Below are 27,468 nucleotides of genomic sequence, written 5' to 3'. Positions count from 1 at the left end.
TGTTTCACAAACAAGCTCAGTTAGACAACCATACAAACAGAAGGCCTTAATCTTGCATATAACACACATGCATATCCACCTCCAACCCGTGTCCATGAAAGAGAGGACAGTGATTATCCAATCTCGCTATAGTCTGTGTAAAATGTCTGAACTACTAAATTCTATAAATCAGAAATCACTGTTGATAACCTGTGATGATCCAATTTTGTGTATGATTTCTCAGTTGAACTACATTAGTAAAATAATAATAAATAAGGGCAGGCCAATCAACATATATATGTATCGACATGAATCAGGGGTCTGGTGATGGTCTAGCAGCCGTTCTCTGCAGCAGTGACACCTTCCTTGGAGATTTTATACTGACGGCAGTAACTTTTTCTAGTGTTCCTAACTGAACTTCCAGCTCTGAGGGATCCAAAGATAATTTTTCGCGAACAAACTTATCTAGATCAAACTCCTCTTCACTTCTGGTACCTTTGACATAATCAGAGGATCGCCCTGCTGATTCTTCTCCACTGTCTCCATTTTCAGCTCCTGGTGACCCTGTGAGTGGATTTACTGCTTTCTTGTATGGATTCTGACCCAAATTTAGAAGTTTCTTTATGCTGTCAATTGCAGGGTCGATGATATCTAAGAAACCCATAGCCCATGAAGCATCATCAACAACTTCAGTACGCTGCACCAAATTGAATGTTTTATTATGATACATTAATTCATTCGAGTACTCAATGCTTAGAGGTCCACGAAGTTTTATTCTGTTTACCTGCTGAAAGTATAAATTACGGATTTCCTCCGCACGTACAGAATTCCCTTGGTTTTCTTCCAGGGATGCCCAAGTCATCCAGGTTACATAGCTCTGAGAATTTATGTTCAATGAAGATCTAAATAGTCTTCGAGCTGCTGACAAATTGCCAATTCTTTGCTCCAAAACACCCCAAGCCTATTATATAAACCATAATTCAATGGTCGACATTTCAGTTTTGGCAATTAGTACTTTTAGTCCAGACGGATACAATAGAAACTTGAGCCAAGACAAACTGGAGTCCCACTTTGTAAGAGGTGGGCTGCTACATTGCAAGATCTTATTATTTTCCAGCTATACTGTTGGTATCCGGTGGATTTTTTGGTTGTTTCAGGGAGATAAAAGTGTTCTCTAGCAGACCGGCATTTAAGAATGGCACAGCAATTAGATCATGGTCCAAAGAAAGGTCATTTTGCTTGGTGATTGTTTCCAATTTTCAACAGCTTAAGAAAACTTACTGAGGCATAAGGAAGATCATATTATCACCATATTCAATTATATGATTCCTTAGGATCGAGGAGGCACTCAATTTGTGTTGCCTGCCTTCATCTAGATGTACTTTTTATCTAAAGGAGGGGGTCTTGGACAACTAAATGGGAACTAGATTTAATACCATCCTCCTTACCTGAAGGCAACGGGCAGCACTTTCAGTAGTAGAATCAATTGAGAGGGCTCTCTGGTACAAGTCCCTAGCTGTAGAGATGTTTCCTTCTTTCCACTCCATCCATCCCCAAGCCTTAATGGAAAAAAAGTTGGCATGTCAATCTCTGTGGATGTACTTGAATAAATGAGCATAAATCTACATACAACAGTGAGAATAAAGTCCTACAATCCAAACTGGTTGGTGCCTCGGATCCAGTTTAGATGCCTTCCTGAACAACATCCTAGCAAGATTTGCATTGGAGTATCTGTATTCCAACAAAGCAAGGGATTGAAGAAGAACTGGATCTCTTGGATTTACAGTGTGTCCTATCTTCAGAAGTTTCCTTCCTTTGTCTATATTTCCCAAATTTGATTCAAAGACTCCCCAGACATGCCAAGCAAACCTATTCTTAGGACTAGCCTGCACCGCTGCCTGCATGAGGAAAAGAAAAGGTCATCATGAATGCAAATCAACAAGAAAACTAAACATCTAACTAACTGAAGAAACCGAGACGAAATTTTATGTTTATTATCTTTGTTTCCAAAATATGGACAATAATTGAATTAGTAATCAGAAATCGAAGTTGCAAAACACTCAACCTCAAAAAGCTGCCTTGCTGCAGGGTTGTTTTCCTGCTGTGCCTCCAGTTGAGCCCATGCCTATCCAAAGAGACATCAGTACAATTAAAAGTTTTCACCTTGTGACCAATCGCAAGGAAAAAGAAAAGAATCAGTAAATGCCGTCGCAACGCAAGTAAGCTGTGTAACAGAATCTCTTTTGAAGATAAATACTTACGAGCCAACTGGCACAGCTTTTTGGATTACGCTTAGTTGCCTGCCTGAATAGATAGCGGGCCTGTTCATATCTCCTCGCTTTAGCTTCAAGCAATGCAAGCGTTTGGTATATGTACTCATTTCCACCACAAAACTTCAGACCTTTGCCAAGAAGATTCCTTGCCTTCTTAATGTTGCCCTGTTTCAGCTCCAAGACTGCCCACCCATGCCAGGCAGCAATATGCCTCTTATCAGCAACTGTAGCAGCGTCAAACAATTCTCTAGCCCTCCTTATATTACCCATCTTATTTTCCAGAACAGCCCAGCACTAGTGCAAGGAAACAGGTCTGAGTTAATTTTCTGATCTATACAATAAAAAATGGCAAAGCATGCTGTTGGTTAGCCATCCTCCTTTGCACAAAAATAATTTACATGCAGTAGATATCTGGAAATCGCTGTTGTCCATCCAGCTAAATATATATGAGGATTTTCATTTACCTAAACCTTCAATTCAAATACTGTAAGGGAAGTGACAAGGCCAGAGCAGGTCTCAACCACCCTCCTCCACCTCTCCAATCTTTCCCCCACCTAAAGAAGTTCCGACCCTAGAAATGGAAAAGAAGAAGAGAACCTGATGCTGGAAGTCCACTAATTATGTCTTCCAAATTGTGCAGATGTAAAACTTAAAGCGAGTGACCAATGAAGAGAAATTAACGTGTCCTTGTTATTTTTCACCCCATAGCTCTTGGCACATTGGACTAAGGGATTGATAATTCAAATGAAGACAATATCCTTAAAAAACAAAATGCCAAATTGATCACTTGAAGTATCAATTAATCTACTTTGGGTAGGATATTAGGATAACACTAGCAAACTAATCTTGTCTTGTTAGTTTTTACCCGGTTGAACTGCTTTTTTGCCTCATACACGAAGTAATAAATATAGTTAGGCTCTGAAAGCTTGCTAAATTCTTTTAACTTATTGGACAGCATTAGTCAACGAAATAAGCTTGGGTTATAACAGAAAGCGGATACCAATGATGAAATTGGATTGAGAAAGGCTAGAATAACAGGTATACTAACCTGCCAAATGTACGGGTTTTCTCCCTGTGTAGCCTGGCATCCCTTTTCATAAACAGCCCTGGCTTCACCCATTTTAGATTGCTTACTCAGAATCTTGCCTAAAGCTACATATGATCTCCCATCTTCCGGCCAATAGTATATGCACTTCATAGTCCACAAGAGTAACCGCATAGTCATTATCAAAAATGAAGAATTCTAGATATCTAACTGCTGATAGAATTTGAAAAGAGATTGGTATGGAACAAGATGAGTACCTTCTGAAGTATCTTTTCTGATGCTTGATACTGAAAATTACGTGCCAATATTTTAGCTCGATACAGAGCTAAGTCCAAATTAATTGTCAGCGGTTTACCACCGGGGATCTGTTCTACCCTCTCTGGCTCAAAAATAGGCATCTTCTTTGCGAATTTAGAAAGTTTAGCATCAAATGGCATTGATGAAACGGACGATTTCTCTTCCTCAACTTCTTCATCCTCGGACTCAATTATTTCTTCTTCTTCCTCTTCCTCCTCCTCCTCCTCCGCAGTAATCTCCTTCACTGGCCGGCGAACAACAAGCAACTCCTCCAAGGACTTCTTGGCAGTCCTGATCTTTTCAGCGACTTCAAAATCATCTTCTCGAACAATAATATCATCGGCCTGAGGTTGAAATCTTTGTGGGCTTTCTTGAAGAAGTGGTGGTGATGATGATTCATGGGAACAAACGGGACTTAACTGAGAATGCGAAGAAGAGGGATGGAGGGTCTTGAAGGGAACGACCAAATGGAATATTAAGGGATTGGAATTTTGAGGAGAAAGAAGAGTGTACTTGGAGCTGGTGCAGGTTGAAGAAGGAGGGGGAGAAGAAAATGAGTGCATTTCTTTTTCCTTCTCGAAACTCTTTAACGGATAATAACTGTATGAATCAATACTTTACATGGAACTGAGTAGGAGTGGAAGCGGAAGGGTAAGAGAGGCTCTCAGGAGAGAAATGAAAGTAGAAAAAGTTTGTTCATCTGCATTAAAGTGTTTCTCTGACTACAGCATCCAGATTCATTACAATCCAACTCGAAATTTCAAGAGGGAGGAGAGATCATTTGACAACATGTTTTTGGTCCGATGATATAACAAGTAAATTTTTGTAACTTTAAAAATAACCAGGGAGTATGGAAATTTGCTCCGTAAAAATATTAATGTAATTAGCTTTTGAATTACTATGATCACATCCTTTCGGCTAAGCCATGCAAAGAGATATGGAAATATAATAGGAGTAATATGAGCAAATACTACTACTAAATAGAGCCCCCCCAGTCCAGAGTTCAAACTTCAAAGTGGTGGTTTTCCTGCACAGTACACACTATTAGGGTGGCAAACACTGGGAAAAGAGGCTACTGGTTTGCAGAGTGGCACGTAACGCAGCTGCTTGACTGGCTTAGACCTCATCTGCAATTGTAGATTTTTTAGACACGTGGAAGCCGTTTATTGGTGGTCTAAAGGGGATAGAGCAGAAGTCAGAACATGTCAAGCCATCTAGGGCTGTCAACGGGCCGGGTCCGGGTCGGAATTCATTATTCCGGACCCGGACCCGAATTACTATACCGGATCCGGATCCGACCCGTTTACCCGACGGGTCTTTTATTCTATGTTCCGGATGCGGGTCCCGGATCCGGATTCGGGTCTACCCGAACAAATTTACCAAAATTTATAATTTCTAATAAAAATGAGAAAAAAATATATTTGTAAACTAATTTCTAACTAATGCAAAGAAAAAATCAAATAAGAAAAGAAATCAAATTAACTTTATTAAAATACATCACCCTAATCAAATTATATTGATAAATATATATTTTTTAAATTATTAATTCATTTATATCCGGATCCGGGTCTAAAACGGGTCGGAATACTATATTCCGTATCCGACCCGTTTTTTTGTTTGACAAAACGGATCCGGATCCGGATCCGGGAAACGGAATTAAATCTCTACCCATACCCGCAAAAATTTCACGGATCCGGACCGGATCCGGGTCTAGACCCGACCCGTTAACAGGCCTAAAGCCATCCCAGTCTGTCGGTCCGATTCTTTTCTACACTTCTTAAGATATATATATATGTGTATATATATATATACTAGGCCAGGTGCCCCGCGAGTTTCGCGGGGTGTCCGTTGTTGATTGTTTAATGATAATGTAGGTTATAATTTTAGAGAAATTTTTTTTTTAATTTTGGTTTTTGGTTGTATATTTTTGAATTTTTTAGTTTTTGAAATATTATTGAAGTAATATTTTTGGAATATAGTTAATGGAAGGTAATGGAAAGTGGTATAATTAATTTGTATTTATTAAATAGCTATGGATTTTTTGTTGATAAGTGTTTTATGGTAGTTGCATTTGTGTTATGTTATTTAATTTAAAAATGGAAGAACTTTAAGTTAATAATTCAGTTATTAACTAATATTATTTAAGGAGTATTTTTGAAATAGAGAGAAATTATGTTATATTGTGAAAAATAATTGGTTGGAGTAAAATATATTTTGGAAAAAGTGGAGATATATAAAATGGGTAATAAATAGGATATAAAAATATATTTATATGTTTTTGTAGCGAAAATAAGTCTGTGTTTGTATTATAGAATTAAAGTTGTGTTTTTAGAGAATAAATATTTTTGTTAATAGATATATTGTGGAAGATAAATTATATATAAAGGGTATAGAATTAATTATAACTTTTTTTTGAATAGAAAGAAATTATTGGATATTTTTAGAAAATGGTTGGTGAAATGAATGGAAGTTAAAGATAGATTGGTATAGTTGATTTATATTTATTGGATGTGTGTGAAGTTTTTGTTGATATATATATTTTTTGAGAAAATGAATTATATATATATATATATATTTTGGGCGAGAAAATGTATGTTATGATTGTTTGATGCTGTTTATATTATCTGTTTTTTTGTTTATATATGTGTGGTTATTATTGTAAATATTTAGAGTGGGCGGTAATGGTAAAATTTTGTGAAGTTGTGTAATGAGAGGAATTTCATAGTTGGTGGTAAATTTTTTATTTCATTACATAAATGATGGATAATTTAGGGGAATATAACTGTTATGTCCAATAAGCTGTAATGAACATTTGTTGATCAGGATTGCTGGATGAAGTCTCTGTCAAAGAGGTTGATAAAATAATTGTTTTCGTTGAGCAGGGTAAACAACACGACACTTCCTTCATGCAAGAAATATTTATGTGCAAATGTCGGCCAACCTTCTGTTATCTGCATTCCTTGTAGCGAACACAATTTTAAAGAGTCTATTAGCCCATTGATATGAAAAATTAATCATGGTTGTTAGCTCATTAATATTTATGTAATCATGAAGTCATTTATTTATTGATTAATGAATATGTTACTCAAAATCAACGAATAGTACATGGGCTTCTGTGTTATGGAGAAAAAACACAATTTTAAAGAGTAATTTTAAAGAGTCTATTAGATCATTGATGTGAAAAATTACTAACGCTTGCTAGCTCATTATATTTATCTAATCATGAAGTAATTTATTTATTGATTAATGAATATCTTATTCAAAGTCAACGAATAGTACATGAGCTTATGTGTTACAGAAATTTAAATTACAATAAGGTGACTCGAGGCATATTTTTTTTACAAAATCAATATGTTTGTTAATATATATATTTTGAGTAATTAATTTATTGATTAATGAATATCATAATAAATATAAAAGAGAAGAGAGAATTATAGTTTGAAGAAAGAAAATGCAGGAGAAAGAAAAGGACGAAATTGGGGAGAAAAGCTAACATTTGTGAGTAAAGTCAGGCAACAGCGGAAGATCCAGGAGAAACAAAGGACAAAATTGGGGACAAAATTACAGGCGAACCAAGGGAAAGGGCAGAATGGGAACAAAGCAACAAAAAAAGCAACGAGGACAAGCGGAAGCAGAAGCAAGGGCGCTACATGAAGCCCACGAAAAGACTAAAAAGGACAAAATGAGCTGCAAAACCACAGCGAAACCGGCACAATCAACTGTTCATCAGGCTTCGCGGCTTTAAGTAGTTTAGATTTAGATATATATATATATATTTTTTTTTTTGGGTGTGTTTTTGGAGAATGATTGAGTAGGAAATTTCACGTAAATCATACTTACTTAGGTACCTTTCTCTCCAGTTTCACCGCAGAAAGCTGATCATATTACATTTATATAATCTCTTTCCTACCAATAGTAGTCTTATCCGGACTCACAAAATTGGCGTCTTATTTTTTATTTTTTGGAATTATACATTACAAAACTTGACTTGCGTCATCATAAGTTCGTTTGGTCCATAGGCAAGAATAGCTATCGCATGAACACCCCTTCCTTTGGGTCTGAAAGAGCATGACATTCACCTTTAAACTTTTCGCAACAATTACCGTGATAATAATGAACCTGATTCGAGGTGGGAATAATTCTAAAGATAAGGGAACAATATTCAAGACAAAATTAATTCAGGAAAACTATTATTTAGCCTGCTTGACCGCTAATACATTACGTGGAATGCTTCAAAATTTTAGAGCAAGAAAAAACACCACTAACTAACGAAGAAATTGTAGTCCATACCACATCTGGCTGAGTTTCAGAAATTAATACTTAAAAACAAGCTCCCAGAAACTACCAGAGTAAAGATTACAGAATTTATGTGTTTGGATAGAAATTATTTACAAAAATATTTTATTTACTTGCATTACAAACACATCTTTTATCTTTCCAATCACCTTTTTATCTCATACGCATCCTCTCATAAAAAATCACCCTTGTATTCCACATACATCATATCGTAAAAATGTTACAATAAGCATTTCAAATAATCAACCTTATTTATTGCTTTGAATAAATGTCTAAAATTTAAAATTTTACTATAACTTACCACAATTTATATTTTGAAAAAATGTGTTTGTTCCAACCAAGCTGTTTTTCCATAATACCTACTTTCCCCCTCCCACTGCCCGCCACCCAATACGAGAAACCTGCGCCATCCGCAACCCACCATGGCTATTGCTACCCTATTATATGATAAAATTTATCAACTCTTACTCCGAATGCTAGAAAACAATTATAAACTTTCTTCAACGTGCTTTATATTTCAGTAATCGCAATAATTATTGACCATCAAACATGGCTTTGTTTGTATAATAACTTTTTAAACTAATCAAGAAAACCTGAAGATCTAATAATGTATTCTTTGTTGGGAAGCTTGTTAAGACTTCCCTAACTCCCAGCCCATTTCCTTTTCCGTGCTGGTCTAGGTAGCTGCTTTGTTTCAACAGTTTCAGCACCATCAGCACTAAATGGCTTGCCATTTTTCTCTGAGACTGTTTTCAAAGAAATCGGTTCCTTGAACCGCTCTCGTCGTTTTTCCATTTTGGCAATTATCTCCAATATCCTAGGATTTTCCCTGGAAATGCCCTTTGTGCCTGTGATGTTTGTTTTATCTCTGGATGCACTAATCCTTTCCTTAGGTTTCTCAATCAAACCTTCAGTAACTATCTGACCTTCTTCAATATCTGGAGAATCGTTCCGCTTGCCATTAGGAAACTTGTTGCGCCAATTTGCATCCACCAGGAAGGTACCGGCTTTTGTATTGTCAGCTCGAGCAACCTTCTCTAGACGGGAACCATTTAAGCCCTTGAAAGTTCGCTGCTCTGAATCTTCATTGCGCTTGAAGTACTCGTATCTATCAAAGCACATTGAACTTCCAGCCTCGGAGCACCTAGAGGACTGCAGAGTGCATTGCCATCAGGAAATGTCAATATAAGGATGTCCCACATTCTTAGTGTAGACAGACCAACAAAATTGTCAGAGCAGTGCATGAATAAGCATATACGACACAAAAGGGAAAAGAAAGAAAAGAGAAATAAGCGGAGCCACCGCATAAGTACAAAGGACCTCCTGTAAAAGAAGCAAAAGGTGGTTTCGGAAGATGCAAGACAAGCTGGAAAAGTAAACACCAATACTGATCAGAATAAGGCTCCAACCATAAAGCTCGGAGGAAAGAGACCATGTCTGGCGTCCATTAACCTACTAGCCATGTAAAATTGCCCTAATGAATATTAGAACTCAGGTAACGCAAATTATACATGCAAATTCATCGTGTAAGTTCCAGGACAACTACTTTTCAGTTACCAAGCATATAGCACATGCAAGGAAGACAACCCGGAACACAGGAAGATTGTGCATACCCTCTGCGATGCAGCAAAAGCCACAACCAGAATTTGTGACCTGATCCTGTATAATTCATGTGCAATCTCCAAAACAACATACGCACCACAATCAGATCCAGGTACTAGTAAAAGTTACAAATACACCAAGCATTCAACAGTGATTTACCAAACAAAATGCAGTGCCACAATGTCATGCTTGTGTATATATGATAACATGCATGTAAGCAACCACAACACCCACCAAGTAAAGCTTCAGGGAGAGAAATTTGATGGAAGTACAATAATTTTTTTTTTTGTGGGTTGGGTGGGGGCCGGTTGGGTGGAGTTGGGAGGAAACGGCATCATCCTGAAAAATCTTCCAGAATGAAAATTTAAACAAAAAGTTTAGATGTCCATCAACTCAAATAATAAACAAATCAAAATGTTTACAGGTACCATAACAGCGGGAAAACAATATGTCGTAGGTCATTTAGCAGCTAATGGGGGAAACAATCATATTGGCTCCATTGACAACTACTTTCTACCACAAGTTCTTACTGTGGCATAGGTAGACTGAATCGATCAGAAAACAAAGCCAAAGGGCTTAGAGAAGAAAAATGATGCTCCTCTTGTCACCATGCATTCAGATGGTGGTGAAGTAACGACCATTGCAAATAATATAAACAAATTAGTCTGTATCCTATATTCTATATGCTAAAAAATGGCCATCAAGAATTAAACCAAATGTATTGCTCCTGTGGAGACAGAAGTAAGTAGTTTACAATCTTGATGCACAGTCAAGCAAGAGTATTGTTTTTAATACTACCTTCCAACCATGTAAAGTCCCAACTCAACAATCCAGTGAAAATAAACAAACAGTTCAATGTAGCAGCAAAATTCAAGTCATGTACCATTAACATAGACGAGTTTCTTTCTGTTCATCCAACCAATTCTCACTAATCTTATGCTAAACCTCATAATAAGCCACACCTCAACAAACTTATCGGCATAGCTTGGTCCATAGGCTCTTTAAACCAGAAAAGCAATTGATCATATGTACTAAGTATCCTAACTGGAAACTTTATTCGACAAGGCACAAGTTGGCTAAGCAGAACTCAGCTAAGGTGGCTCTAAGTCTGGCACTCTGGCTAAACAAGGGCATCAGCCTTTTCACAATGACATTGACTGCCTAAGTATCTACAAGACAAAGGGTAGCTCTTTAAAATTTACAAGATGTGCAAGCTCCAAGATACAGATCATTATCCAAAATAAAAAAATTGGACATGTTAATATAACCTATAAAGATAGTTCTAAATTTCCTAAAGAAAAGAAACTTGCCCATTGATGATTTCCATGGAAAGTTACTCTTCCTTATACTACAAAACATGTTTTGGATCTCATATGTGCCTTAGGTTTAATATGCATCAGTAGAATGCAACAGAATCAGCTTTGAAAACACAAATATTGTCAACCAAACGATTGGAAGAAAACCCTCTAATATTAGTGGCCTGTTGGCTCGGCTTGTGACTAATGCATATTTTTTCACAGAATAAACAAGATAAATTTTGGGAATTTTTGAATTAAAAATTGCATGCTTCAAGGACTGAGGCCAACTTTCTGTTTCCAGGGAATAGGTAGATCAATCCAAAAACTTGCAATATTATAGCAAAGCTTGAATATAGGCCACACCAGAGTAAAAGAAAAATCAAGACAGTTCTAAAAGACACAAAAAAAAGCAATAAACATATGCAAAAATCACTTTCCAAAATATGAGAATTACTTGTGTATATACATCTAGAATGATACAAAGATTTGACCTCAATTCCCCCAATTTTACCTTGCTGTCCCAAACAACCATGTCTTTGTCAGTTGAATACCAGCACCTTGGGCGTGTTCGCTGAACATTATCTCTATGGCTAACATTAGGACTTTCCAGAAATTTACGACCGACACCGCCTTCTCTTGATAATTTGTATCTATTTTGTTCAGGTTCACTAAGATCTATAAGCTTCCCTCCATATACAGACCCATGTTTGGCAACAGATCCTTTAACCCCTGAAGTCTTGTTAAAAGGATATAATGTTCCCTCAGCCAAAACACCATGCTCAGGATACCAAGAATTGCATTCCTCTTCCCTCCACTCCAATACTTCAGATTGTCCATAATGTCTTCTTCCAGCAAAATCATCTTGATCATCAGCATTTTTTATATTCTCATCATTGTCAAACATACCATCAGAAAAACCAGATTTGGTACCACCACTGTACCTCCCTACACAATTATGTTTCCCTTGTTTACTGCATCTTTCAGATACATAAAATCTTGAATAAGGCGCACCTGGCGCCCTTACCCTGCCAACAGTTTGTGGTTTCTCGTCCTCGCTATTTCTACACCGAATAGTTTCACAGCTACTAAGGGGACTGTCAAATCTCCTTTTGCCTCTTAAAGGGCCTCTAACTTTTCCTCTACCATATTGCAACTGTCTATCATATTTACGTTGCACAATATCTCCTTCCCTACACTGAATAGATCTAAAATTTTCTCGAGTCATGTTATTGCTATATTTATGTTCACAAATAAAGTTACAATTTTTCAATTTCCTTCTAAAATTCAGCTCTCCTGATTTCCATTTCCACCGAGCATGGTTTCCACAGTCTAACAATTGTGATTTTTCAAAAATGAGCTCTCCTGGCCCATGGAAATCAAGGGATTCCAGTCCTGAGACAGAGTCTTCCCCATCATAGTGATCCAAATCCTTCTCCCTTGTGTCACCACTAAACCTCGGTATTCTTTGTTCAGTAAAATGGTGTTTTCCACTTACAGTCTGATTGTAACACTGCTCTCTCTCATATCTAGAAACTCGGCAACCTCTTCGATGAGAATTTTGAGAATAAGCACCACTGGACTGATAATCATATAATCTTTTTCCTCTATGGTTGATAAGATATTCTAAGCCCTCATAACATGAGAAATCTTGCCTTTCAGAAAAATCAAAACTATGACGCCTATTTCTCTGATTGCCACATGCAGATGTTGAACGACATACGTCATGCGACTTCTTTGGATTAGACAAACAGAAAGCATCCTCATACTCGAGGTGAGACTTGAATTTAGATATCCTAGTTGATTTCCTCTCAGGAAATTTGAGCTTTCTGTTGATGGGATTTCTGCCTCTTGAAAAATATTCATAAGCACCAGACTTCATCTTGATGCTATGGCTTCTGAAGTCCTTTGAGGAATTACAATCAAATGTGACAGCCTCAGACTCTGAGTTTGGTGATACCCTTTTAACATGGTCATAAATTTTATCTGGCTCAGGATAAGCACCACATCTGGATTTTATGTCATGACTGGAAGAAGGAGAGAAACTAGTGCCACGAGTCTCAAGCCCATAGGATGATTCTGATTCCCTTACGGTTGATGTGGTATTGGATGTGACACTACCAATACATTTCTTCGAGTCATCAGAAGATCTATCTTCAGCACTTCCATCTGAATCACTGTCTGCCAACTCTTCATGGTCGTGTTCGTGTGTATCAGAAACCTGAAGACTCCCACAATTGTCTGAATCCCTATATACAGGATTACCAGCACATGTAGATGTATCATTGGAGCACCTGATCGATAGGAACACTTGATTAGCTTGTAACTTAGTTAAGAAACTAAAGTAAGAAGATTACAAAACTAATAATCTGTCCAGAAACCAGCAACATGCAAGAGCAGAGATATTCCCCATCCATATCCTTTATGACAAAAAAGTATCCTATTGTAGCATACAAATGATGGAAAGTATTCAGCTACAATGCTTTCTTGCAATTATATGCACTTTGCAAACCTTTCAGGAATTGATATCCATTTTTCTTCTGTGGGTCCCTTCAAAATGGGTAGGTCATCTTTACTGGCACTATTAAAACAAACCATATCTTCATTCTTTATACCAATATCTCCAGATTCTCCTTCATGGGAAGCTTCAGCTACATGGCTACTCCCTTGATCAAGTGCCATGTTCCCAGAGCTTGAGAGATCTTCCATATCCTGCACATGAATCTGTAGCACCAAATACAGTGAGCAGCAGAATAAGACAGTATAGTTTGCAGAAGTAGAGTAATAACAAGCTACCTGTATGATAACATCAGAGTCTCGATCAACAGAATGCCTGACATCTACAGATGCTTGGTGTTCACAAATGCTGTCTTCTACCAGAATGGCTTCCCCCTTTGGCTGGATAAGCAAACAATCTTTATGTGACAATGCTGCTTAACTCAGAAGAGATTTTTCAAAACTATGATTCTCCAGAAGAATAAAAGCTTAGATACATGAGATCTGCCTATCAAATGAACTATGCATACCATCTCTAACTGCTCATGTCTACAAGAGATTTGTGAAACTGATCTCATCTGTTTGAAGAGAGTTCTATTTTCAGTTACAGCCTCTGAAGACACGTTATGTTGGTGTAAAATTTTGACAGATGGAAAACATTACAAGACAATTTTGGGCATTTGACTTCAAATTGGAGAATATTTTGTGAAAGTTCAACAATTTACCATACTATGTCTCCAAGGGTTGTAAGCTGGGTTACCCTCATTTGGTTGCTCGCGGTACCCATCCTGTAATGCAACTCAGAATGAGAGTTTATCCAGAAAAGGCCAAGTACTGAACATAATTTCGCAATTATCTTCTAATACAATGCTGAAATTCAAAACATTAAAGCAATGCTAAATCTGTGTATAAGCCCAAAGGAAGTACATTGATGTACTGGACAGCTCTTAAATATATACAATTCATAGACAGTTTCATTTACCAGGCAACTGCAATAGCATTTCCAACTATCTTCATCAAGACCAAAATTGAAAAAATCTGTTATGTCAGCCCCCGGATGCCTCCAAGGCTTCCACTCGAATGCATCTATATTTACGTCTATAATGGTCCTGTGTACAACATACAAATAAAATGAAATGTAACACTCGAAAAGCATGTAGAAGAAGTATCTCTGAAGAACCAGAAAATCTACCAAGAACATGTTGGTACATTAAGAAGCACTATCTAAGATCTTATCAAGAAAAAACTCTCAAAAAACCAAGCTTTCCTAAAATTGCTGACCTAGAACGAGGAAGTGAGAAGTTATGTCCCCTTTGTGGCACTAGCGAGTTTTTGCCAAAATGAGGGGTCCAACAATTATCCTCCCAGTATCCTCTAACAAATTGGGAAGAGTAAGAAGCTACTCTGGCAGATCCATTGCATTTCAAATTACTTAGAACCGCTGCTGCCTTCGATTTCATGCACTACACAAAAGAGACGATGTAATTGTCCATATGAAATAAGATGATCTCTGAGTTTATTTATAAAAGAAGGTGAATGCAGTCATACAATCATAGAATCACGATCAAGTGACACAGATTGTATCACATTGGAAAGGGAATGTTTTTGTTGGAACAAAGAGACACACCAAAGTACTTTACGTGGAACATCTCCTGATTTTGAAAAGTAATTCCAGAGGTATATGGCACAAAGTAGACCTAAATACACAACATTCAAAAATTTTACACATTTAAAGGCTCTCATCTTGCTCCTTTTGGAATAAACAACATGGCCAATTGAGTAGGACGTATTGCCGAAACAAACAGATACACAATCACATTAACAGAACAAGTATTTCAATTACATAATGTCATCCATTTCCTAAATGTCCACAACTCTATCATCTGCAACAGAGAAAAATCTAAATGTCAAACCAAAAAATTTATAACAAATGGCCAAAAACATAAAATACATCTTGCGACACGCTGAATACATCTTTTGCACCCAAAGTGCCCAATGTATCCAGCATCAGATTCTCGGCAAGCAAATAATACTGCCGTTACCCAAGACAAGTTATGTTGCTAAGTTAATGCAAGGGATTTAAAGTATAGGAATACGAGTAAAGAAACCACATCCTACCATGACCTATACTATTCCTGATACAAGCTTGAACCTTCTGGCTTCACTGGTTTTGGGCACGGAACTACCAAGCCAGACCATTCAAAACTCAAAATTCACTCAGATTCTGTCGGGAGCAAAAAATTTCAGCGCAAACGCTTCATTTTATTTGCACTTCAAAGTAAACATATAAGCCCAAAAATTATAAAATTTTGTGTTAAGAGTATACCTCGTATTTTACACTGCAATCACCACCATTAAACCCAACCTTCCCTCCATTGCCTAGTTCAAAGCCAACATCACCACCACCACCACCAGTGCAGCAGCTATCATGGTTTCCCCTTCCATTACTCCCTTCATCTTCCCCTTTAATTCCAACTTCATCCTCATGATCAAGCCCTCCCCCAATCCCCCCAACTCGAAACCCTAATTGACCTCCATTAATAACCTTATTACTGTTTCCAACTTCCTCATCATCATTCAACACGATATTCAAATCATCCTCACTCTCACTCTCACTCTCACTCTCAAATCCATTCCCACTCCACTCTTGACCTTCATCCAAAGCCACAGCCGCGGTCTCCTCCTCCTCCTCTTCTTCAGCATTGTCTGCGCCACTGCCGCCGGCGGTGAATCTCTCATTTGCCTCCGAGGAATCCGAAATTTCTGTGTCCAGGGGCAATTGAGCCAATGGTGGGACAGAATTGAGTGCCGGGCCGGCTTGAACCTTGACGTCGGTATAAAGATCCCCGAAATCATCTTCGTCGAACTCTTCCATTTTCTTCTCCCGAAATCTTGATACTGTTTCTTGGTTAAATAATGGAGAAAACCCTGGGAAAATGCTTAAACCCTACTCTTTTTTTTTTTTTGAAACGATAAATTGGCTTAAACCCTACTCACTCTACTAGTAACGGCTCGGTGGCGCCACAGGCATCGAGGTGGGTCCGTACCTTTACGGCTTTACCTTTATACTGAGTGCCTTTGGGAGAAATTTTGAACATTATGGAGGGCAAAATTGTCACATAAATGAATCACATCACCCTACATATGTACTTCTGATATTTTCGGCTAAGTTTGGTCTAATTCCTGTATTCTTTTTTTTTGTCCCTGACTCGGGGGTATCCGGGCTTTCGACCTGACTAATCCCTTGCAATTCGAAAAAAGAGGCTCCATATCCCCGAACACGACAACCCTGGGACTCGAACCCTTGTGGGGGTAATGGACAATGTATTCTGAGAAGGGGACGTGACCAACTGAACTACCAGGAGGAGTATCTAATTCCTGTATTTCGATGATTCAAAAAATATATCCAGAATTTGTATAATTCTCTTTTTGTCCCACTAATTATGGATCTTGAAGGAAGAGTTATTTATGTCCTCAGACAGCATTAGCAAATTATACCTTCGACGATAAATATCCACATGTTCTGACTCTATTTATCATGCTTGATTCTTCTACAACTCTAATCAGTATTGAATCCTATCAAAAAGAAATTTATTCCTCAAAAAAAATAAAGAATTTTTTTGCTCCTTGAATGTTAACTGGATGCTCTTTATAACTTTTTTTTGTTTTGTGAATTGAAGTCTAGTAATTTCTTTTAAATTACCACGAGGTTATTTTTTTAGGGTGAATTGAAGCCTCGTAATTTCTTTTAACCTACCATGAGGTTACTGGTGATAAAAAAAAAAAAAAAAAAGCCATGGCTGGGAAGGAAAAACGTAGATTGGAATCTATTCATTTCTTGAATTGGCTCCATCATATGAATTTTGCTGCGTATTATCTGTTGACCAAAAAAAAAGAGTACATATAAAAAGCACATTTCCCACGCAGTTGGATCCCTCTTATTGTTTCAAGCAATTAACCTCCAAGAAAGAGTAAGAGTATACCAAAAACTCCAAGCAAGGAAGACTGGAGGAATGGTGTTTTGTATTGAATGAATAGATCACCGAAATCCCTAATCACAAGACCACCATAAACTTCATGACCACCACTCTCAATCATAGGAGCTTTCACCACGGCTTCACATAAGGGTTTGTTGACCAAAAAAAAAAGAGGACATATAAAAAGCACATTTCCCACGCAGTTGGATCCCTCTTATTGTTTCAAGCAATTAACCTCCAAGAAAGAGTAAGGGCTGCGTTTGGATTGAGTGTTTTTGCACCTGTTTTTGAAAAACTGTTTTTCACATTCCAAATGCTACAGTAATGTGTATTTCAAAAACAACTTCAAAAACACCATATCCAAACAATATATCAAAAACAACTCCAAATATATTTCAATTATGTATATTTAATTTGTATATTTTAATAAGTATATTTCAATTTGTATATTTTAATTATGTATTTGAATATGTATATTTCAATTATATTTTAATATATTTTAATATGTATATTTCAATTATATATATTATATATATTATATTAATATAAATATATATATTTCAATTATGTATAATATTATATATATTATATCAATTGAAATAAATATTATATATTTATATAAATACATTTATTTATATATAAATTTATAAATATATTTATTCAATTTTGTTTTATAATATATATTAATATATATTAATATGTATATTTCAATTATGTATATTATACATAAATTATATTAATAATAATGTATATTATATATATTATACATTTCTAATATTATATATTTATACATACATATTATAAATATTTTATTTTATTTATAATATATTTTTATATATTTATAATATATTTACATAAATATTATATGTTATATAAATTATATATAATATAATGTATAATATATTATACATTTATATAAATGTACATTCATACATAATATATAAATATTTATGTATATTTATAATATACATTTATATTATGTATAATATATAATATAATACATTTATACATTTATATTAATATACATAATATTAATTTTACATTTATACATAATATTAATACATGTATACATTTATATTAATTATATTAATACATTTCTACATAATATTAATATATATTTATAATTTATTAATTTATACATTTATATAATATTCATTTTTAATTTATACATTTTTAATAATATACTCTTATACATTTAAATATACATTTATATTATGTATTATATATATTAATACATTTATACATTTATATTAATATACATAATATTAATTTTACATTTATACATAATATCAATACATATATACATTTATATTAATTATATAAATACATTTCTACATAATATTAATATATATTTATAATATATTAATTTATACATTTATAATATTCATTTATAATTTATACATTTATAATAATATACACTTATAATTTATAATATATTTATAATATTCATTTATAATTTATACATTTATAATAATATACACTTATACATTTATAAATATATTTATATTATGTATTATATATAATATAATACATTTATATATTTTTATATGAATATATAAATATATTTATTTATAAATATCTATAAATGTATTATAAATGCATAAATGCATATTTATATAAAAATATAAAAATTATAATTTATACATTTATACATTTATATAATATTCATTTATAATTTATTCATTTATAATAATATACATCTATACATTTGTAAATATAAATGGATTATAAATGCATAAATGTATATTTATATAAAAATATAAAAATTATAATATTCTAAAAATATTCAAAAATATGTTTCAAAACTACCTCTAAAAATAATCCAAAAAAATCTACAGTAAAAGTTTTTCATATAGTTTTTGAAAAACAACCCCAAAAACAACTAATCCAAACGAACTTGTTTTTCAGATTCAAAATGCTATAGTGGTATTTTTGAAAAACAAACCCAAAAACAGCTAATCCAAACGGAGAGTATACCAAAAACTCCAAGCAAGGAGGACTAGAGGAATGGTGTTTAGTATTGAATGAATAGATCACCGAAATCCCTAATCACAAGACCACCATAAACTTCATGACCACCACTCTCAATCATAGGAGCTTTCACCACGGCTTCACATAAGGGTTTGTTGGATAGAGTATTATTTGAAATATTATTTGGAATAATTATTGTAGTATTTTTTGTGATGTGATGTATGTAAGATAAAAAGATGGTTGAAAATATAAAAAAATGAATTGAAAAATGTATTTATAATGCATGCGAAATATTATTTGAAATAATTGGCTATCCAAACAAACTCGGGAATCGCGCCGTCCGCAAAAACAAACGACCGCTTAACAGTTAACTCCACCGTGCCCTGTATTCTACCACATAAACAAAATCATAGCAGTCACAAATATTATATAGCAAGTAATCTCTTAAATAGCAATTCATAGCCATCATATATATTACTTAACAAGTGCAGCACTTGTTAAGTAATATATATTATGGCTATGAATTGCTATTTAAGAGATTACTTGCTAATTAATATTTGTGACTGCTATGATTTTGTTTAAGTGGTAGATTTATCATCACTTGCATGCCTTTGCAATAGTATTAGGATATATTTCTCTTATACAATGTTGTTAGCAAGTAAAGTGAAAGAAGTGGCACATGGGGTCTATGTAAAAAACTTACATGGACTTTTGGCAAGCAAAATGGTTTCATTAACACTTGGTCGACGTTGAGTAATTTCTAATTTCTAAATATCGATGTTCTCTCGAGTAAATTAGTAAACTAAGAAAAGTTTATTAGGGTACATTTTTATGAAGGAGGAAATTTGGGTTCAAGAAAATAGTACATTACCCATCACTTCATTTGTCTTATGGTTAATGTTTATTGTTCAATGAGGGTGTACGGTTGCCTAAAAAAAAAAGTGTACAATTGGATATTACAGGAGTGTATTCAAATCTGTTTGGATCCTTGAGTTTTTCAAATACTATAAAATTTTTTAAAAAAGTACTCTAAAAGGCACTCTAAAAAGTAGTCTTAATTATTTTTAATATTTAAAAAATATTCCAAAATATATTCTAAAAACTCTATTACTCTTAAATATTCCAAAATATATTCTAAAAATTCTGTTGCAGTAAATTTTTTTTAAAACATCTTAAAAAATAGCTAATCCAAACGGAGATTAATTAATATTATTGAGATATTAATTAATTAATCTAGAAGACTCGTTTACCTCTTAATTCACATCGCACACTCACCGACTCACGGCCCATGAAACGACATCGCTTGATGTACGCATCGATTCCGCGCCAAAAGCATTTTGAGATTATTAGGAGGTACAAAGACTATAAAAACCCGCCAACTGGACTTCACTCCCACTTTCAGAGATTAGGGTTTATTAATTCGTCTTTCTCTTTCAGTGCCTGCCTCAGAGAGTAGATGAGTTTTTCTCTCTGAGGCGATTCTCAGCAGGATGATAGACTATGAACCTTCATCAATGGAAATCACAGATCAACCAAATCACATTTATTTGAAATCAAGTTTATCCAAATGGATTTGCAGAATTGCTGTTGATGCACTTGTAGAGAAGAAGGACGATGGAAAAGGGCAATAACGATGGGAAGTGACGGGTTTCAGATGCCATTTTTTTGGTGCTTAATTTATTGGGAAAGTCAATCGAAGATGTAGAATATTAGATAAGCACCTACTTAATAGTTGGCAGTGACACTAATATTTCCGGAAGCTCCTCATATTCTAGTGCCACTCTTAGCAATTAAGCTTATAACACAGAAGGTGTATCCCATTGACCCATATCTTCTCCAAGTTGCCATAAACAAATTGTGCAACCCAAATCTTTCCACAAGTTCGCTCAAGTCCATATAAGTTGTGGTTGCTGCCATAGATATTAAAACCAACCCGACCGGAGGATCGGATTGGAGGATTAGTAATTCAATCGGTGGGTTATGGGTCGAATCGTTGGATTACATCATATATATATATATATATATATATAATAAAGTCGTATTTTCATTCTTATCCCTTCATGTTTTCTCTTTTCTACGTGGTTTAACGAGACGGCAAGTAGTTTCCTAATAGGATTCTTAATAAATCATATATATATATATATATATATAAATCAAGTAGTTTATCTCTTTCCTACGTGGCTTATCGACATATCAAGTAGGTGCAACGCGCTCTATGAGTTAACCCCCTAATAACCTACGCTATTCTATCTCTCTTTTTCCTCTTGACTTTACAATTCTAGAGGGAATTAGTATAAATAATTTTAAATTATGTTTTTAACTCTCTCTCATCTTCAACTCAAAAGTTCGAAATATCAAGATTATCTTTATCAGATTATCGCTATCGAAGATACTCTACATTTTTACTCATATATATGGTTATCGATCTATTACTTATCACTTTATCAAGCAATGCAGATGTTTACACTTTTTCACAATGTTTTTGGAAATTTTTTTTTTCAATGCAAGGACCGCATTTGGACTTTGTTTATACTCGCTGTATGTGCTCTGTAATTTCCTACACTTTTTTCATAACTAGATCATTGAATTTAAATTTTCTAATTCTTCAAAAGTTACAGTTTGGTTTTTATTTCTGGCAAGGTTTTTGTAAATAATTTGTTATTTCAATTTATGGATTCACTCTTCAATTTAAGTAGAATATATATTGCTTTTTTGGTTAGTGATTTAGAAGTGGCTTTTTAAACTGTGTTTTCACACAATTTTTTAATTGCCTTTGACAATTTATTAATTGTCTTCAAGAACGTATTAATTTTTTTATTTTCTGGGTTTCTGGGGTTAAAAAAATTTTGTGCAGTTTTCAATATTTTTTTTTAGATTTTGATAGAAAGCTTCTAAAGAACAAGAAGGTGTCATTGATTATATAAATGGCAAGGCATTAAGTTCATTGTCATACAGCAGTTCACATCATGCAATATACATCAGACTATTTAGATTTTTTATATTTTTGACTTAATAGCAAAATACATCTTATGTTTTCGATTTGGGTTCTATTAGCCATGAACGAATTTAGAAGGTTGCTATGTTCCTGTGACTTGATTGATTCTGAATTATTATCTTTTATTAATATTTCATTCGGTTTCTTTTCTTTTCACATTAACCTTTAAACCATTTATATTAAGTACCAAAATTGATGTTTTAGTAATGGGTTGGCCATTCTTTTGTTTACAGAAGATCAGCCAAGATTTGATCTTCTCTATTTTCAAGTTTTTGAATGTCATCATATTGTCAAATTTTTTTTTGCATTTTGAATTATTAATCACTGAATTAGATGTTTAAATTTACATTATAAGACTATTTTTTAATAACAATGTATTTAAGAAAGGTTATAATAGATTATACAATAAGTTTTGTATTTTATGAAAATATTTTTATGAACTACACTAAATAATTTATTATTTTTAGACAATTCCCATTCAACGAATGGGTACAAAACTAGTTATATAATAAAAAATATATAATATAATTAAATAAACATATAAATTATAAGATAAGTATAGAAATTCTTAAATATTAACAAATCATCACATATTCATATTTCATAGTTCAAACACATAAGTCATACACATACGTGTTCCTTAGTTCATGAATTCTTATTGATATTATACGTAAACATAAATGATAAATCTAGGTGTCAAATAAAGAAAGAAATCATAATTCCCAAGTCCCTTCTCAATTTTTCTCATCTAATTATCAAAAAGACGACAATGTCTATATTGGTGTGGTTGGTCTAATTAAAAAATTGGATAAAAAGGTAATTTCAGAAAAATTTTCAAAATCCATCAAATTCATCAAAAACAACTGGATTTAACGGGTCACCAGTTCGATCGTCCGAATCAAACAGTTCAAAGCGAATCATCTGCAACTCCGATCCAATTGCTAAACCGATCCGATTTCATGGCAGATTCACTAGTTTGACCAGTTCAACCGTCAGGTCGGACCGAATTTAATAACTATGGTTTCTGCATTCTAAATACCTTTTTTTTTAGTTTTGCGTTTGAGAACTACATCTTATGATCTGTTAATATTATTGTTAATGTGAGGTGACAAAAATGTGAGGTGACAAATGGCGATCATATAGACTTTGTAGTATGTCAAATTATGGAATTAGCATGTGATTTGGCATTACGAGTCCTTGAAGATAGGCCTACAAAAGTAGGGTTTGGCACAAATGGAAACTAGTCTCCTTTCAGCAGGCATCTAATGCTGCCTTTAGGTTGCAAATGTGCGATAAGTTTTTCAAGCGCGAGTTTCTTGTTATAGGGAAAAAGTTTTTTGCGCTTATGTCAAAGAAAAGGAGATTTATTAGGGTAAATTTTTTTAAAAGAGAAAAAGTACAATGCTAACAAAAAGGTTGTAAAATTTTTGGACCAAAACAAGAAAAGGGTGAAAGAAACTCAGGTTCTTGCAGGCATGCGAGAAAGGGGCAAGAACAAAGCCACTTTGTAGACCACATTCAAATTCCCAAGTTCCTAACCTTGAATTACAAGGAAAGGAAGTACTACATGAAATTCATTAGGTAGGCATCATTTGTTTATGCAGTAAAAAGTTTTGCATCCTTAATTTGATTTGGAAAAGATTGTCGCTTGTCATTTGACTATTTCCTCTTCCTCCAGAAGCTGTTTACCAAAAATTACTTCGGCTGCAAGACTTAAAAAAATAATCAATATATTCGTGCAGACTAGCAGCACTTAAGTACAAGTTAAAAAAAGTCTCTCAATAATTAACATGTATATATCGCCTACGCCACTTCTTCCAAGAGTATCTTGAACAAAGAGAACTTGTACCGTATGATTGTGGATGTGTTAGTGGCACCAGTAAGTCGGTAGAGCTTGCGGGCATCACTGTAAAGAAGAAGAGGTTGATATATGGTACGGTCATAGTTGTAAAGACTAGAGAGCCATCTGGCTATTGTTGCAATTAATGGTTGTCTTTCTTATCATCTTTGCTTTGGCATTTGACTAGCCTGAACTTTAAAGAAATTTGCTGAGGAATGACTTCACCCTATGTGATAAAAGGATGAGCAACAGTAGTGGTCCTGTTCTATACTCTCCAATCTCTATATCCGTTCTTCCCTTGTGCACTTGGCTTTACTTCTTGTCCTACACTACCCTCGCGTGTCATTTGCTAGCACATTAATCCCATGTGTACTTCATGTTAGTGAAATAATAAAATAGGCTGATACAATAAAGAGAAGAATAAATACAACCTAGAAAGAAAGTAATGATCGAAAATAACAATAATAACAATCCGAGGTTTGTAAGCATAATTTTCTTAAAACAGATTCGCCCCCTCCAGGTAAAGTGCTCGAGGTTAAGTAGGCGTCTGTCTCCCAGGATACAACGGATTAAAGGTGAATATTTCAGCACCAAACTTTCTTCACCACAGCGAACTCGAACTAGAACAATATGGAACACTATAAAAGATGAAGATGCAAGAAGGAAAAAGAGAGAGAGAGCGCGCATTCTTTTGAAACAAAAGGAGATATTTATAGATGCTGGCCAAGGGTGACTGTTAGAAATAGGGATGGCAATGGGGACGGGTGCCCGCGGGCACCCGCTCCGCAGGGGGCTCTCGAGGCGGGGGTTGGGGCGGGGGCGGGGGGGAATTTTTTCCCCCGCTTAGAAACGGGGCGGGGGGCGGGGGAGTATACCCCTGCCCCGCCACCCGCAAAACAAAAAAATATATATATATATATAAATGACTATATATTATATGTAAGTTAATTAGTTATAAACTTATGATAATGATATTATTAGTTAGATGTATTATATAATATATATTAGTTCATGTAATATAATTGATATTATCAATTATATGAATAATTATACATGTCTACTAATAGAATTTATTAATTAGTTATACTAAATTTACTAATACATTTATACTAAATTTCTAATTACACTTAATAGAATAACACTTTTTTCTCAAAAAAAAACACAAACACAATTGATGAATTAGTGATTGCATTTGTACTAAAAGTGAAAATTTGACTATTTTAGTTATATTTATTTCATCATATTGGATTGTATTCAAATAACTTCTGTTTAATTGTTTTTATGAGTTTCAATTGTAAAATTACAATGAATAATAATTTGGTGATGCGTTGATATTTTAGTACTTGATTATTTATTAAAATTTAATTATAATAAAATTTTATTAACCTCGCGGGTGCACCTGCGGGGGAAGCGGGGCAAGTCGGGGCGGGGCGGGGCGGGGGGAGCGGGAGGCGGGAGACGGGGCGGGGGACGGGGGGAACTAATAGGCAACGGGGCGGGCCCGTCCCCCGCCCCAACCCCGCCCCGTTGCCATCCCTAGTTAGAAATTGGCAACAAGTGTTAAATTCCAGATAATTATCTTCACGTTTATCAAAGTATCATATTCATGTACATACATGTATCTCAATAAGATAACTCCAAAATCATGTATTAAGTACATGTATCCTATCCAAAATCATGTATCAATAATTAATATACATGAATCCTATCCAAAATCATGTATCAATAATTAATATACATGAATCCTATGTACATGAATGAATGATAGATAATTATCCTTGGATTCTTTCAAGAGTGCCATTATGAGAACAATTTTCTCATTCACTCTACAATGGATATAGCCATTTTTCCAACACTTCATATGCACAGAGTACTACGTATTTCTCGTCAAATAAATGAGCAATACACAACTCTCTCCTCGACTCTCTTACTTCATAAGCCTGCACTTTCTCATGGCTCCGTTCTGACTCCGAACTAGAAGATTGTCTGGAAGTGAATCTAAGAAATTTGTTTGTCTTGAGTACAAACAAAAAGTTTTCCACCTGTAGTAGTTGTAAACTGAAAAGGCCATCATGAGGCCTGTGGCATTTGTTCTGTTCTCCCTCTTTATAGTGATCATTATAGTCTGCAGCATCCAATTTCAATCAGGCAAGTCATGTACTGAAACTAGACGTTCCGGAAGAACTATAACATTTTGTAGTTTGTTTTCGTCTTGACCTTTCGGCTTTCATTTTGACAGGTGAGATATTTCATGAAGATGGCAACAGGACAACAGTGATTGAACCTGGGAAAGCATATCTAAAGCATAGGAAATTTTTGATCCATGGTAATATTTCTATATCAGTTCTATAATCTTCTCTGCTTTTAATTTCTAAGTTCCCGAAGTTTGTCATATGATATTCTGATTTTTGTCGCACCAGATTTTTGTTCGAATAGGGATATAAGCATTTCTCAAAGCATGTCCTCAACATCAGGGATCCCACAGTACATTGTGCAGATTGTGAATACTTGCATTTCTGGCTGTGCACCTTCCAAAATTCACCTGCATTGTGGCTGGTTTGCCTCTGCGAAGCTAGTCAATCCAAGAACTTTCAGGAGACTCTCTTATGATGATTGCTTGGTCAATGGAGGGAAGCCTTTAAGAACCGGTCAAATTATCAGATTCACTTACTCAAACTCATTTATGTATCCCCTTTCTTTCAAGTCTGCCAAGTTTTGCTGAGCTCAATACATCCAAAGGTTCAACAATTATGCCTTAAGAATTCGGTGCTTCATTCTCAACCTTTTTTGCCATACACATTTGGTCAATTTTGATTTCTTTGAATTCTAATGGGACATTCAGAGTCAAAAAGGCATTGTCTTGAATGCAAGGCCTTGCCCTGCCTGAGGACTACAATGCTGTTTCTTTATCAGTACAAGTGCTCTCATTTCTCAGTGCACTGTCCCTTTCACTCCCTCAAAAAATGAGACATACTACCGGGGAAACTAGGGTTACAAACGAATCGAGTCGCTCGCGAGCCGCTCGAGTCGAGTTCGAGCTGGCTCAAGTTAAAATCGAGCTCGAACTCGAGCTCAAAATATTAAGCTCGTTAGACTCGCGAGCTCGAGTATATATAAATTTGTTTTTATTTTTTTATTTTAAGTATATATATATTTGTTTTTATTTTTTTATTTTAAGTATATATATATTTTATATTTTTAAATTTTAATAGTAAACTTATATATATATCCTTAATATTTTATTATTTATTTAAAATTATTATTTTATTTATTTTTTTAAAAATAAAATAATTATTTTTTATTTTTTTCGAGATCGAGCTCGAGCTTGAAATTGTCAGCTCATCGAACTCGAGCTCGAGTTCGAGTTCAATGAAATTACTCGGCTCGTTTGTAGCACAGGAA

At 34.7% G+C, this 27,468-nt stretch overlaps 2 protein-coding genes across 2 annotated transcripts; both read right to left on the bottom strand.

The window, feature by feature from the left end:
- Positions 1 to 4,589, bottom strand: LOC113765511 (protein high chlorophyll fluorescent 107). Its single transcript, XM_027309726.1, has 8 exons — positions 3,555 to 4,589; positions 3,301 to 3,444; positions 2,241 to 2,546; positions 2,045 to 2,104; positions 1,632 to 1,877; positions 1,428 to 1,538; positions 764 to 940; positions 1 to 676 (listed from the first exon to the last, which is right to left on the bottom strand). Exons 1-8 carry the CDS (start codon positions 4,155 to 4,157, stop codon positions 293 to 295), a joined length of 2,031 nt encoding a protein of 676 aa, XP_027165527.1. The 5' UTR covers positions 4,158 to 4,589; the 3' UTR covers positions 1 to 292.
- A 3,814-nt stretch (positions 4,590 to 8,403) lies between these two features.
- On the bottom strand, positions 8,404 to 16,217 carry LOC113764900. Its single transcript, XM_027308943.1, has 8 exons — positions 15,610 to 16,217; positions 14,565 to 14,746; positions 14,266 to 14,392; positions 14,009 to 14,071; positions 13,584 to 13,685; positions 13,300 to 13,511; positions 11,302 to 13,081; positions 8,404 to 9,042 (listed from the first exon to the last, which is right to left on the bottom strand). The coding sequence occupies exons 1-8, from the start codon at positions 16,156 to 16,158 to the stop codon at positions 8,533 to 8,535; spliced, it is 3,525 nt and encodes a 1,174-aa protein (XP_027164744.1). The 5' UTR covers positions 16,159 to 16,217; the 3' UTR covers positions 8,404 to 8,532.
- Positions 16,218 to 27,468: the final 11,251 nt, after the last annotated feature.

This window comes from Coffea eugenioides, chromosome 3 (genome assembly GCF_003713205.1).
Source record: "Coffea eugenioides isolate CCC68of chromosome 3, Ceug_1.0, whole genome shotgun sequence".
Taxonomy (NCBI): domain Eukaryota; kingdom Viridiplantae; phylum Streptophyta; class Magnoliopsida; order Gentianales; family Rubiaceae; genus Coffea; species Coffea eugenioides.
The sequence above is the reverse complement of the archived record's forward strand: the minus strand, read 5'-3'. Positions and strand labels throughout refer to the sequence as shown.